This window comes from Syngnathoides biaculeatus, chromosome 19 (genome assembly GCF_019802595.1).
Source record: "Syngnathoides biaculeatus isolate LvHL_M chromosome 19, ASM1980259v1, whole genome shotgun sequence".
Classification (NCBI taxonomy): domain Eukaryota; kingdom Metazoa; phylum Chordata; class Actinopteri; order Syngnathiformes; family Syngnathidae; genus Syngnathoides; species Syngnathoides biaculeatus.
This window is the reverse complement of record NC_084658.1, coordinates 5,716,253-5,729,823: the sequence shown is the minus strand read 5'-3', so window position 1 is coordinate 5,729,823 and position 13,571 is coordinate 5,716,253. Positions and strand designations below refer to the sequence as shown.

At 42.0% G+C, this 13,571-nt stretch overlaps 1 protein-coding gene across 2 annotated transcripts; it reads left to right on the top strand.

Annotated features, from left to right (window-relative positions):
• Window positions 1–4,119: 4,119 nt before the first annotated feature.
• ercc3 (excision repair cross-complementation group 3) lies at window positions 4,120–12,785 on the top strand. Of its 2 annotated transcripts, none has more exons than XM_061804738.1 (15): window positions 4,120–4,250; window positions 4,565–4,764; window positions 4,838–5,074; window positions 6,407–6,456; window positions 6,546–6,681; window positions 6,945–7,037; window positions 7,450–7,654; window positions 7,832–8,146; window positions 8,268–8,452; window positions 8,527–8,729; window positions 8,810–8,906; window positions 8,979–9,096; window positions 9,168–9,286; window positions 9,533–9,676; window positions 9,760–12,785. In XM_061804738.1, the coding sequence occupies exons 1-15, from the start codon at window positions 4,223–4,225 to the stop codon at window positions 9,892–9,894; spliced, it is 2,265 nt and encodes a 754-aa protein (XP_061660722.1). In that variant the 5' UTR covers window positions 4,120–4,222; the 3' UTR covers window positions 9,895–12,785. The 2 variants fall into 2 exon arrangements, with proteins under 2 accessions (XP_061660722.1, XP_061660721.1); XM_061804737.1 differs by having other exon boundaries at window positions 6,867–7,037; window positions 9,760–12,784.
• The last annotated feature ends 786 nt before the right edge of the window (window positions 12,786–13,571 follow it).

The window sequence follows — 13,571 nt, the reverse complement described above, 5'->3', positions numbered from 1 at the left end:
GGCCAATAAAGCGGATTTTGATTCTGAAGAAATATGAATTAAAATCATCCTCGGCTTACTGAGTTCAAAATGTTTGTCTGCCAAGAGGCCAGAAATTAGATCGATTTAATTTTCTTGAGCTTATTTGGAGCAAAGATCGCCACCTTTCCGCTCCCGAGTCAAATACGGACAAAGCTGATTCAAAACTGGGTCAAAAAGAAGGAGCTGTCAGAACTGCCTTTTAAAATATTAGTATGTTTGATTTTACAGCATGTCTACTGTAGTTGACAGCAGAGCAATTTTACCATACAACAAAATTATAACAGGCTGACATGAAAATAAGTAATCTTTATTTGAAAAAAAAATAAATATTTAACCTGTTGGGGACACGATAGGCGACTGGTTAGAGCATTGGCTTCACAGTTCAGCCAAGGGTTCAAATCCCAGCCCTGCCTGTGCGGAGTTTAACTGGGATAGGCTCCAGCACTCCCGTGACTCTTGTGAGGATATGCAGCCCAGAAAATGGATTGATGGATTTAGCCTGTTTTTCTGTTCAAATGGTAAACAAAAAAAGCTATTATATGTAGGATCTACATAGTTCAGCAGGTTATTTGCCAGGTGCAGTTTGACGTCCGGGAACTGTTGTGTGTGTGTTTTTTTTTTTTTTTTTTTTTTAAATCATTTAAATATGCATCAGAATACAAAGAATCAAAGCAGAACAGTTCCAGCATAAAAGGTATAAATATCTTGCTTTTTTGATTGACCGAACAGCTGAACAGGAAAAAAACAAACAAACAAACAAAAACACACAGTCACATTCTTCTTCTTCTTTTCCTTTCGGCTTGTCCCGTTAGGGGTCGCCACAGCTTTTTCCATCGTAGCTTATCTCCTGCATCTTCCTCTCTAACCCCAACTGCCATCATGTCTTCAATCACAACATCCAGAAACCTTCTCTTTGGTCTTCCTCTCGCTCTTTTGCCTGGCAGCTCCATCCTCAGCACCCTTCTATCAATATACTCACTCTCTCGCCTCTGAAGATGTCCAAACCATCTAAGTCTGCTCTCTCGAACCTTGTCTCCAAAACATCCAACTTTGGCTGTCCCTCTAATGAGCTCATTCCTAATCCTATCCAACCTGCTCACTCCGAGCGACAACCTCAACATCTTCATTTCTGCTACCTCCAGTTCTGCTTCCTGTTGTTTCTTCAGTGCCACCGTCTTTAATCCGTACATCATGGCCGGCATCACCACTGTTTTATAAACTTTCCCCTTTATCCCAGCAGAGACTCTTCTGTCACATAACACACCAGACACCTTCCGCCAGCTGTTCCAACCTGCTTGGACCCGTTTCTTCACTTCCTGACCACACTCACCATTGCTCTGGATTGTTGACCCTAAATATTTGAAGTCGTCCACCCTCACTATCTCTTCTCCCTGAAGCCTCACTCTTCCCCCTCCACTTTTCTCATTCACGCACATATATTCTGTTTTACTTCGGCTAATCTTCATTCCTCTCCTTTCCAGTGCATGTCTCCATCTTTCTAATTGTTCCTCTGCATGCTCCCTGCTTTCACTGCATATCACAATATCATCTGCAAACATCATGGTCCAAGGGGATTCCAGTCCAACCTCGTCTTTCAGCCCATCCATTACTACTGCAAACTGGAAGGGGCTCAGAACTGATCGCTAATACAGTCCTACCTCCACCTTAAATTCTTCTGACACACCAACGGTACACCTCACCATTGTTCTGCTGCCCTCATACATGTCCTGTACTATTCCAACATACTTCTCTGACACACCAGACTTACGTATGCAGGACCACAGTTCCTCTCTTGGTACTCTGTCATAGGCTTTCTCTAGATCCACAAAGACACAATGTAGCTCCTTCTGACCTTCTCTGTACTTTTCCACGAGCATCCTCAAGGCAAATAATTCATCTGTGCTACTCTTTCTCGGAAAGAAACCATACTGTTGCTCACAGATACTTACTTCTGCCCTGAGTCTGGCCTCCACTACTCTTTTCCCATAACTTCATTGTGTGGCTCATCAACTTTATTCCTCTATAATTCCCAGAGCTCTGAACATCGCCTTTGTTCTTAAAAATGGGAATTAGTACACTTTTCCTCCATTCTTCAGGCATCTTTTCACCCGCTAGTATTCTGTTGAATAAGTTGGTCAAAAACTCCACAGCCATCTCTCCAAATTGCTTCCATACCTCCACCGGTATGTATCAGGACCAACTGCCTTTCCAGTTTTCATCCTTTGTAGTGCCTTTCTAACTTCCCCCTCACTAATCACTGCCACTTCTTGGTCCTTCACACTTGCCTCTTCCACTCTTCCTTCTCTCTCATTTTCTTCATGCATCAACTTCTCGAAGTATTCTCTCCATCTATTTAGCAGACTACTGGCACCGGTCAACACATTTCCATCTCTATCCTTAATCACTCTTACTTGCTGCACATCCTTCCCATCTCTGTCCCTCTGTCTGGCCAACCTGTAGAGATCCTTTTCTGCTTCTTTCATGTCCAACCTGGTGTACATGTCATCATATGCCTCTTGTTTAGCCTTTGCCACCTCTACCTTTGCCCTACATTGCATTTCAATGTACCCCTTTAGCGTCTTCTCAGCGTCCTACTTCTTCTTCACTAATCTCTTTCCTTGTATGACTTCCTGTATTTTGGGGTTCCACCACCAAGTCTCCTTCTCCCCTTTCCTACCAGAAAACACACCAAATACTTTCCTGCCTGTCTCTCTGATCACCTTGGCTGTTGTCGTCCTGTCTTCCGGGAGCTTCTGCTGTCCATCTAGAGCCTGTCTCACCTCTTTCCAAAAGGCCGCACAGCATTCTTCCTTTCTCAACTTCCACCACATGGTTCTCTGCTCTAACTTTGTCTTCTTAATCTTCCTACCCACCACCAGAGTCATCCTACACACCACCATCCTATGCTGTCGAGCTACGCTCTCCCCTACCACTACTTTACAGTCAGTAACCTCCTTCAGATTACATCGTATGCACAAAATATAATCCACCTGTGTGCTTCTACCTCCACTCTTGTAAGTCACTTTATGTTCCTCCCTCTTCTGGAAATAACTGTTCACTACAGCCATCTCCATCCTTTTTGCAAAGTCCACCACCATCTGCCCTTCAAAGTTCCTTTCCTGGATGCCGTACTTACCCATCACTTCTTCATTGCCCCTGTTTCCTTTACCAATATGTTCATTACAATCTGCACCAATCACAACTCTCTCTTTGTCTGGGATGCTCAGAACTACTTCATCTAGTTCCTTCCAGAATTTCTCTTTCAATTCTAGGTCACATCCTACCTGTGGGGCATAGCCGCTTACCACATTATACATAACACCCTCAAGTTAAAATTTTAGTCTCATCACTCGATCTGATACTCTTTTCACCTCCAAGACATTCTTCGCCAGCTCTTCCTTTAAAATAACCCCTACTCTATTTCTCTTCCCATCTACTCCGTGGTAAAATGATTTAAACCCTGCTCCTAAACTTCTAGCCTTACTACCTTTCCACCTGCTCTCTTGGATGCACAATATATCAACCTTTCTCCTCATCATCATGTCAACCAACTCCTTAGCTTTTCCTGTCATAGTCCCAACATTCAAAGTCCCTACACTCAGTTGTAGGCTCTGTGCATGCCTCTTTTTCTTCTTAAGATGAATCCGGCCTACAGATTGCACGGGTTTGTCCCCCCATAGGGATGCATTTTTTGAGGACATTCACTGTAATTAATTTGAAGGGTGTGAACCACAGCAAATGCGTGAATGCGAAATTACAACGTTTAAAATGTTTATTCTTTACCTCTGAATAGGTTTAAGATCACACGTTGGTTTGGAGTTTTGGCATAAACCCTAAAAATAGTCAGTGCATAAGTCAGAAACACTGATTGTGGGTAACATTCGCCATAAAATAAAAGACATGTCCTGATTACGGACACCCGATTACGGAACAGGTTGAGCAGTCATAACATTTCTACCATCTTCTTCTTTTCCTTTCGGTTTATCTCCCAAATTTGTACTCATTTTTTTATGACGAGAAAAAAATTGACCCTCCCGTCCAATAGATGGCGGTAATATCACCCACCTTTTAAATCAAGTCATCAGAAGAAAATATTGTTTACGCCATGGCGGCCGTGCCACTACAAAGCTTCTTCACGGCAAATATCGCAACTCGTCTCTCAACAACTATTTAAAGAGAAGAAGGCTTCCAAGCAGAGAAAATGGGGAAAAGGGATAAAGGGGATCGAGGTGAGGTAGCTAAGAGTCATTTTATTGTCTTCCAGCTTGCTATCTTGAAGCGAGAAATGATTCAAACTTTCAGATAGGTGTTTTAGTTATGCACGAATTAATCATATCCCACGTTCCGTTACACCCATGTGCTGTGTCTTGCTTTAGAAAATCTTTGCACCAATGAGGATATTGTCAACATTAATTCTGCATTTGAACATCGCTCGAGTTCCAGTTGACTGCTGCTACTGCTGACATAACTTGATCACTCGTGTTTACACTCCACTCTTGACGACCTGTTTTAATCTGTTTTAAACACATTATGCATTATACAGAGAAAAAGTCCAAAAAGCGTTTCTATGAAGAGGATGACGATGAGGAAGAGGTGGTGGGGGGCAAGGCCCAGGAGGCCATACCAGCAGCTGCGGGGAAACAAGTGGATGAATCCACCACCAAGATGGATGAATATGGAGCCAAAGACTACCGTAGTCAGATGCTTCTCAAGAATGATCACTCCTCACGGCCCCTATGGGTGGTAAGATGAGTCATTTATAATTTTCAGTATTAATTTTAGCTAGATTTTCTGTTATTGAGTTTCTCTCCTGCAGGCTCCTGATGGGCACATCTTTCTTGAAGCCTTTTCACCAGTGTACAAGTATGCACAGGATTTCTTGGTGGCCATCGCAGAGCCGGTGTGCAGGCCCAACCACGTCCACGAGTACAAACTAACGGCTTATTCACTGTATGCAGCTGTGAGTGTGGGGCTGCAAACCTCTGACATAGTGGAGTATCTGCAGAAACTCAGCAAGACCTCCGTGCCTGATGGAATTGTGCAGTTTATTAAGGTACGAATTTGGGATGCACCGAAATCCCATCGGGACTGATATTGTATATGTGTACTTGTAGACAGACTCTATAGAGCTCGTGCACCGACGTCATAAAATCACGTGACTTTTGTGTACCTCGCCATATTGCCGGTCAAGCTAAGCATTGTTCAATGCTAAGTCGGTTGGAGACAACACGGAAATATGTCTTGTAGAACGACGCCCACAGTCTTGTCCGATATCCCCAGACATTAAAAAGTGAAAATAAACGACGCTATGTGGAAAAAAATGAGATAAACTCGACATAGAGGACCCATATTTAATGCCGAAACCAATGTTTTTGCCAATAAGAAATTGGACTGTTAATTCGCTTCCGCTTGTCTTGGACAACTGGATATACACATGGATCTGCTGATTAAGTCGTCAAAATCTACACGGAAAAAGTTTGAAAGCGTATATAAGTATGGACGAATGCGAATACTTTCCCTGATCTGTTCTCATCAGGAATAAATCCCACATTGTGACAGTTTTGACGGCTTGTGAACACGGAAGTGTGTTCGACGACATGTTAATCTTTGTCAAAATCCATCGATCTTTTCAGCTAGTATTCAATGCAAATACCAATATTTAAATAAATGACCCCTGGTTTTACACAAACTCGCATTCATTAACTATGATTGAAAAAAAGTCGTCTCCATGGAACGTACATGGAAGTGATTGCAGCCACACTTAACCTCCGTAAACCTCTGCGACAGTTTTTTTTTTTTAAACACGCAATGTTCTCAAATGAGCCAACTTGGCAATATAAATACGTTTTGGTCATTTGAGGTTGAGAAAACAAATTCGTACCTGAAATGAAGCGCTACACAGGCTTGTGTGTATTTTGGTTGGGCACCATCCATCATGTTTAATTGCCGAAATCCATTGATATATTCTGGTCTTTTCAGCTGGTATTCCATAGGATGATCTCTTTGAATATGTGTCTCTTCTGTTGTAATAACCAACAGCACAACAAGTCTTGGGCATTGTAAATATTCTCCTCCGGTTCAGTTTCTTCCCAAATGTCAAGCAGATCTGTTTGACCGGCAATATGGCACCTTGAAAATGGTGACGGCATGTGCACAAGCTCTATAGCGTCCTGCCATATATGTACTCTACTATTAACGTCCTCCCTGAGTGTGTCAGAATGCAGTTTGACAGATAGAAAACCAAAAAATGTCACGTATGTTTCCTCGCTTTAGGCTTTTTAACCTTTGGGGTTACGTTGTCTTCAGCATCCTTGCTTTTGAATGCATTTTGTGATTTTGAAAATGTTTAGCTTCTTTTTCAATATTTGCTATGTCTTTTTCTCAGCTGTGCACTGTCAGCTACGGCAAAGTCAAGCTGGTGCTCAAGCATAATAGGTACATAATAGGCCACATCAAAATCATTCCCTTTGTTGTTTTTCTTGCTCTTTATTTCCCTTTTTACCTGTGTGTCCGCCTTTCCTCAGGTATTTTGTTGAGAGCACATTCCCTGATGTGATTCAACGTCTCCTGCAGGATGAAAGGATCCGAAAATGTCGCCTCTCTGCTCCCGATGGCACAGACGGCGAGTTAATTACTGAGGTCATCCACAGCAAGTCAGCGGTAAGCCCCATGTTAAAATGTTCTGTCCAAACACAAACACTTAAAGTGCTGTGCACAATTTAAAAACAACTAATCATGGCATAAGGATTTCTGTATATTTAACAGCTATCTTTACAACTTGTACTGTACTAGTAAAGAAAACCAATGCCATGCTTCATGAACAAGAAACGCTATTTCTTCAATAGATCTCCAAGTCCGTTGAGGACAAAGGAGGTCCTTCCACCTCACAGCAGTCCGCTGATGGTCAAACTTCGGTCCAGCAGGTCCCTGAGGACATCTTCAGTTACTATGAGCAAATGGATAAGGAGGAAGAGGAGGAGGAAGAGACTCAGGCCGTATCTTTTGAGATTCAACAGGTGCAGTTTACATTTTTTGCGTAGCAACTTCTTGGTTATACGATGAAGTTCAAATCCAAATCCGGTAAATGATGTTGTAAGGGGTGTGACACGTGAATATCTGTGCATAATGATAACAACTTGATGGAAGCTGAAGATCCGCTCCCTGTCCCCAACATTTGGTAAACTTGCAAAAGAGCTTTATCAAAACATTTCCCGATCAGAAGACATTGATGGCGTCAAAGAGGTATTCGTGAACATTTATGATTGTGATTGTAGTTTTCTGTGGTGTAGAGCTGCCCTGCCTTATACTTTGCCATGTTCCTACTCACACGGCCCATTAGAACAAATTCTATGGCCACTAAGTGTACAGACCAGTAACAAGGTACTTTGTGACTTTTCAAATCATCTTGTACATCGTGTTTTTGTGTAGGATATGATCGAGGTGCTACAAAAGCGCTGCATTGAGCTGGAGTACCCACTTCTTGCGGAGTATGACTTTCGGAATGATACGGTCAACCCGGACATCAACATCGACCTGAAGCCGACTGCTGTACTACGACCCTATCAGGAAAAAAGTCTGCGTAAGATGTTTGGCAATGGACGTGCTCGCTCCGGAGTCATTGTGCTGCCCTGTGGTAAGAATGCCGGTTTACTGTTGGTAAAGGAGGATGGAATGATTAATAATTCAGTCAAAAGTAGTCTATAATGCTAAAAGCAGAGATTTTTTTTTTCACATCAGTGACATACCGCAACTGGTGTTTGCACAGACTTACTGGCCACAACTTATGCAAATTCTGTTTCCTGCTTTCTAGGAGCGGGTAAGTCTCTAGTGGGCGTAACAGCAGCGTGCACAGTCCGCAAACGTTGCCTGGTATTGGGTAACTCCTCTGTGTCGGTGGAACAGTGGAAGTCCCAATTCAAGATGTGGTCCACTATCGACGATTCTCAAATCTGCCGCTTCACTTCCGATGCCAAGGACAAGCCCATCGGTTGCTCAGTGGCCATCAGCACCTACTCCATGTTGGGCCACACCACCAAGCGCTCGTGGGAAGCTGAGAGGGTCATGGAGTGGATGAAAAGCCAGGAATGGGGCCTCATTATCCTTGATGAAGTACACACTATTCCTGGTATGTTTTAACATTGCTCTTCATATTAAGTTCCCCATAAAACAAAAAAATGAGTTAGAAGTTCCTGCATTTTGTGAGCTGATTTGATATGCTGAAACGTTTTCCTTATGCCTCTGCGTAGCCAAAATGTTTCGAAGTGTACTGACCATCGTGCAGGCACACTGCAAACTAGGCCTCACTGCTACTCTAGTGAGGGAGGATGACAAGATTGTGGACCTCAACTTCTTAATTGGGCCAAAGCTTTACGAAGCCAACTGGATGGAGTTGCAGAGCAATGGCTATATAGCCAAAGTCCAGTGCGCAGAGGTGAAAAAAACGCAGAACTCCCAGAACCCGACAGTCCTAATTGTATGCACTTATCAAGAGTGTCTGTGTTGCAGGTGTGGTGCCCGATGTCTCCAGAGTTTTACAGAGAGTACGTGGCCATCAAAACAAAGAAGCGCATCTTGCTTTATACCATGAATCCCAATAAATTCCGGGCTTGCCAATTTCTCATTCGGTTCCATGAGCGGCGTAATGACAAGATCATTGTCTTTGCTGATAATGTCTTTGCCTTGAAAGAATACGCAATTCGTCTTAACAAGTATGTATTCCCCCAAAAAAAAGAGCACATTTTGAGTACAGCATTTCAGTATTACATTTCTCTCAAATTTTCTCCTCAAGGCCCTACATCTATGGGCCAACCTCCCAAGGGGAACGCATGCAGATCTTGCAGAACTTCAAACACAACCCAAAGATCAACACAATTTTCATTTCCAAGGTTACAAACTAAGAAATGGATTTATTGCATACCTCACAAAAGCTTCTGTAATATATCTTTGCCACATAACAGGTTGGAGACACCTCATTTGACTTGCCAGAAGCCAATGTTTTAATCCAAATCTCCTCTCATGGTGGCTCACGGAGGCAGGAAGCCCAGAGACTTGGTCGAGTTTTAAGAGCCAAAAAAGGTTTGTTCCTTTTCCCATTACAAGAAATATTGACAAAAGCAGCCTCTCACACCACCTGTCTGGCTTTTCAGGAATGGTCGCAGAGGAATACAACGCATTCTTTTATTCGCTAGTGTCTCAAGACACCCAGGAGATGGCGTACTCCACCAAGAGGCAGAGGTTTCTCGTGGACCAGGGCTACAGCTTCAAGGTACAGCTTAAGTGTTGGACACATGGACAGTAGTACCTTGATTATGCTTTAAATGTACTGTATTTTAAAATAAAATAGTAATAAAAAAAGCAGAGAATATAAAGAACATGAATGAATGTTGACATTAGTCCTATGCAGTTTGGAGAAAACAATGGGTGGCGCATTTGGATATATTCCTCTATAGTGGAGCTCCAACTGTGATGTAAAATAGCCATTTCTCAATTAAAAGCCATATACATTTCTTAGGTGATCACACAGTTGGCAGGAATGGAGGAAGAGGATTTGATGTTCTCCACCAGAGAGGAGCAACAACAGCTCCTTCAGAAGGTTCTGGCTGCATCTGATCTTGATGCTGAGGAGGAAACTGTGGAGGTGGGGACAAGGCCACAGGTGGGTGCCACTAAAAACCTCACATACAGGATAAAGCCGATAAACGACCCCATTTTTTAATCTCCTCCGTATTTCCCAAACAGTTTTCGCGGCGAACAGGGACCATGAGCTCCATGTCTGGTGCTGACGACACAGTCTATATGGAATATCAGGGCAAAAGCAAGGCACCATCTCTGGGCAAAGGAATACATCCGCTCTTCAAACGCTTCAGGAAGTAGACGGCCTTATAAAAATTCAAACTTTACAATTACCCACTGCAAAGGGGCGTGAAGAGGCCACAATGGTTAGCGCGTCCGGCTCACAGTTCCGAGGACAGGAGTTCAAATCTTGGCTTCGTATGTGGAGTGTGTATATTCTCCCCGTGCTTGCGTGGATTTGCTTCAGTGTTTCCAGAACATGCACGCGGTTTCAATGAAATCTACTACGACTTCTTTTAGTAGCAACATGTAACCACTCAAGGGAGAATTAATTTTTTTTTAAAGCAGATTACATTACTGTTCCTTGAAGGTCAAAAGGAGACAAAATAAATGTAGACAAAAACCTTGTTCTGTTAATTGAAATTATCTGCACCTCATTTTGTTTATGTATATATATATATATATATATATATATATATATATAAAAATACATTGAGTCAAATTTATTATTTCAATCAGCTTTATTTGATCATCCAAACTACGCATTTATAAAAATCCCACAATTTTAGATGGTAAACGTAAAAAATAAAACACAATTACGAGTGAATGCGGAAAATTGAGCCAGTCGTCAACTAGTCTTCATATCTTCATGCTATTTCATTTAGACTGAATATGAAAATCCATTTCTTTCTTTAACATGTTGACAAACCTAAACTCGGAAATGTACGTGCACAGTGTATTAGTAAACATTTTTGGGAGAATGTAGCTACAGCACATCCTAGGGCAGTTTATTTCTGCTGGGAAACTGAAGTTAATACCAGTGTTTAACAAACACTGGAGAGAAGATGTGCCGAAGAAGAGTACACTTGTGAACTTGCATGCAGTCAGTATTCCACATCATTCTGACCACCATATCATATTTGTAGAAATACACAATTTGTTAATAAATACTAACTGGCAGTGTCATTTTGGTTTTATCCCGATATAGCACGACTGTGCACACTTGTGTATTAATGGGGAACCTCAGAATGTACTAAAAGCTACAATTTCTCAAAAAGAACAGAGGAAAAAATGTACAACCTAATCACAACCTGGGAATCCTCCTTAAGTGCAGTGGTGTAGTGTTTAGTGGTTGCAGGGTTCTTCAATCTTGGATGTTTTTTGAGGCCTTCCCCATTAACCTGTGAGGGCCCCAAGCCATTCTCACCTTTCCTTTCAGGACCACTGAGTGTGTTTCTTATAGGCCCATTTTGGCATCTCAAGGAGAGGTGAGCTCGGGAATGAGGCCTTTTAAGGCCATGGGATCACGCCTTGATGCAAAAAGAACATGACACTGGGTGCCATGGAGATGATGCGTTTATGGCAGGAAGTTGGCATGAGAGATTTTTGTATCTGTTCGTAGCCATAAAGCACAATTTGTGTGCGCTGAGGGGCACCGCGTTAAGAGTTTTAGGAACTTCCCGGACCAGCTGTCTCCTCATTGGCTGTCATCTTTTGACGACGAGGACTTTGTTTTCGCACCGTCGTCTTCACCTTCATCAGCTGAACGACAGGGAAGCAAATTGACAAGTCAGAGTCATGCTTGGCTTGCAGAGTGAGCCATGTGCTGTTTTATTCTGAAGGTCGTTATTTCCTGTGCCCTACTCAATTTTGCATTCATCGATTCCAATAATGATCAATTCCACACCCTTGATAAAATTCTTAATCTGTTATAATCCTTTTACCCATATCTACTTTTGACAATTTTAGTCAAAGTTTTTCTTGGGATCGTTCTGCTGGTGTTGCTTTTAAACTTTTATTCATGCCCCGCTTTCTAGATTTGTATGTTGAAGAACTTGATTTATAACGCAACTACTTTATTACATTTGTGTGCAAGTCCTTGTGTGGACTTTGTCCTGGTCCATAGTCTCATATAGTTTACCTGAAATATTTCCGTTAAAGACTGTTACTTGGATTGTTTTTCCTCTGTTTTCACAGATTTAACATTTTTGTTGGATACTTAACCCACTGGACTGTCTAATGGTTAGAATCATACAATCTAATGAGAGTCAAAACATGACCTGTCCCAAGTTTTTTAAGATCTCAAACCTCCGAAGTCAGGGGCCTCTCAAGTCGTATTCTGACATCTATTAACTCCACAAGTGTGTTTTGTCTTTTTGTGACTTCTAGCTCATTGTAGCAGTGATAGCACAAAGGAAATGAGGAATGAAAATCATGGAACAGAAAACGGAACTGCAAGAATACTGTACACACATCTGTCCTGGCTGCTCGTGAAATATAGCATACGTTTGTCACCTAAACTATTTTAAAGGCTTGAAAATCTACGATTGATGCAATATAAAAAGGATGAGGTGACTGCTGTCTTATAGGCAAAAAGGAATCTGCCTTTGCGGCTGACGGGCTTTCTTCTACACCGAAGCATTAAAAGTTATACATTTTTAGCAAAATAAATTCAATCAGTGGTATGTAACTTACTTTTTCTCATTATTGTCTCCAGATGATTTCTTCCTGTTTAAGACTTTCACTCTTAAGGGGATAATGCCATGAGGCGACCGCAATGAAGAACAGTTGCAATTACATGACTTTGTGTCCACTGCAGTAATGAGATTTGCCCTCAAGCTATTTTCCACCCTTTTAAACAGCTTGATTTTTTTTTTTTTAAGTTTTAATAACAAACCTGCATTGAAGATTGACTAATTGTATTCATATGCGAAAGAATCTGAAGTGACCAAATTTGTATGTCAATTTCTGCTCCCGTTATTGTGATGTGTGTGTTAAACTGCCCTGCATCATACTCATATATGTAACTTTTTTTTTAAAATCAACTAACATCTCTTAAAATAAAAGGAAATGAAAACAACACACATAATAAAAACCTACTACAGTAATACCTTACTGGCAGTGGCAATGAAAACTGCATTATCATACTGTAATTGAAAAGGCAGTTCTGAATTTTGTGGCCGGGCAGCATGTGTGCAAGTTTTGAATTTGACTTACATGGTTTGTCGATGTTGAGCTGTGCCAGGCTCGCCGACAGGTCTGCGGTTCCCGGCACCCCGGAGTCCACTGGGATGTCATGGATGGCGTTCCTCCGGCCGGACCGTCGAGAGGCGATGAAATCCTCATAGGTCGCCTCCACATCAGTCATCTCTGCCACGCCTCACCATGGCAGGGCCTACACAAGCTTGTAAAAAAAAAAAAAAAAAAAAAAAAAGTCATCTCGGCAGGAGGTTTGTATCAAGAAATGGCCCTTAATACAGGGCTCACGTCTCTTTTTTTAGGACTTAATCTGTCATTAATCTCTTTTAAGATCTGTCAACAGGAGACTTAAAGAGAAACCACAACGTTCTTGAACTGATGACATTATTCTCCGAAGAGGAATATCTTCATTTGGAATTAGCAAGAGGCATGATTGGTTCTGTGTTGCCACGGAGATTCAGGTGAAACCCTTCGGTGCATAATTCAAATACTCACAGTCTTCTGGTCATAATAGCACAGACTTTACTTTCCGTACCCAGTCCAGACCTAACCTATGCAAATCAACAATGTTCTTTTGCGCTTATTTTATTGCAATTTATAGGTTGGTATCCCACTGACACAACCTCAAATGACATTGCAAGCATTTATGTCTATTTTCAGATACAACTTCTTTCTTTGGGTGAGTGAGCACTGAAACCCAGGCAGCTGCCGTGCCCCGAATGGTGTCAAGATGGGCGCGACCCCGCAGATATTAACCTAGCGATAGTCACATGATGATT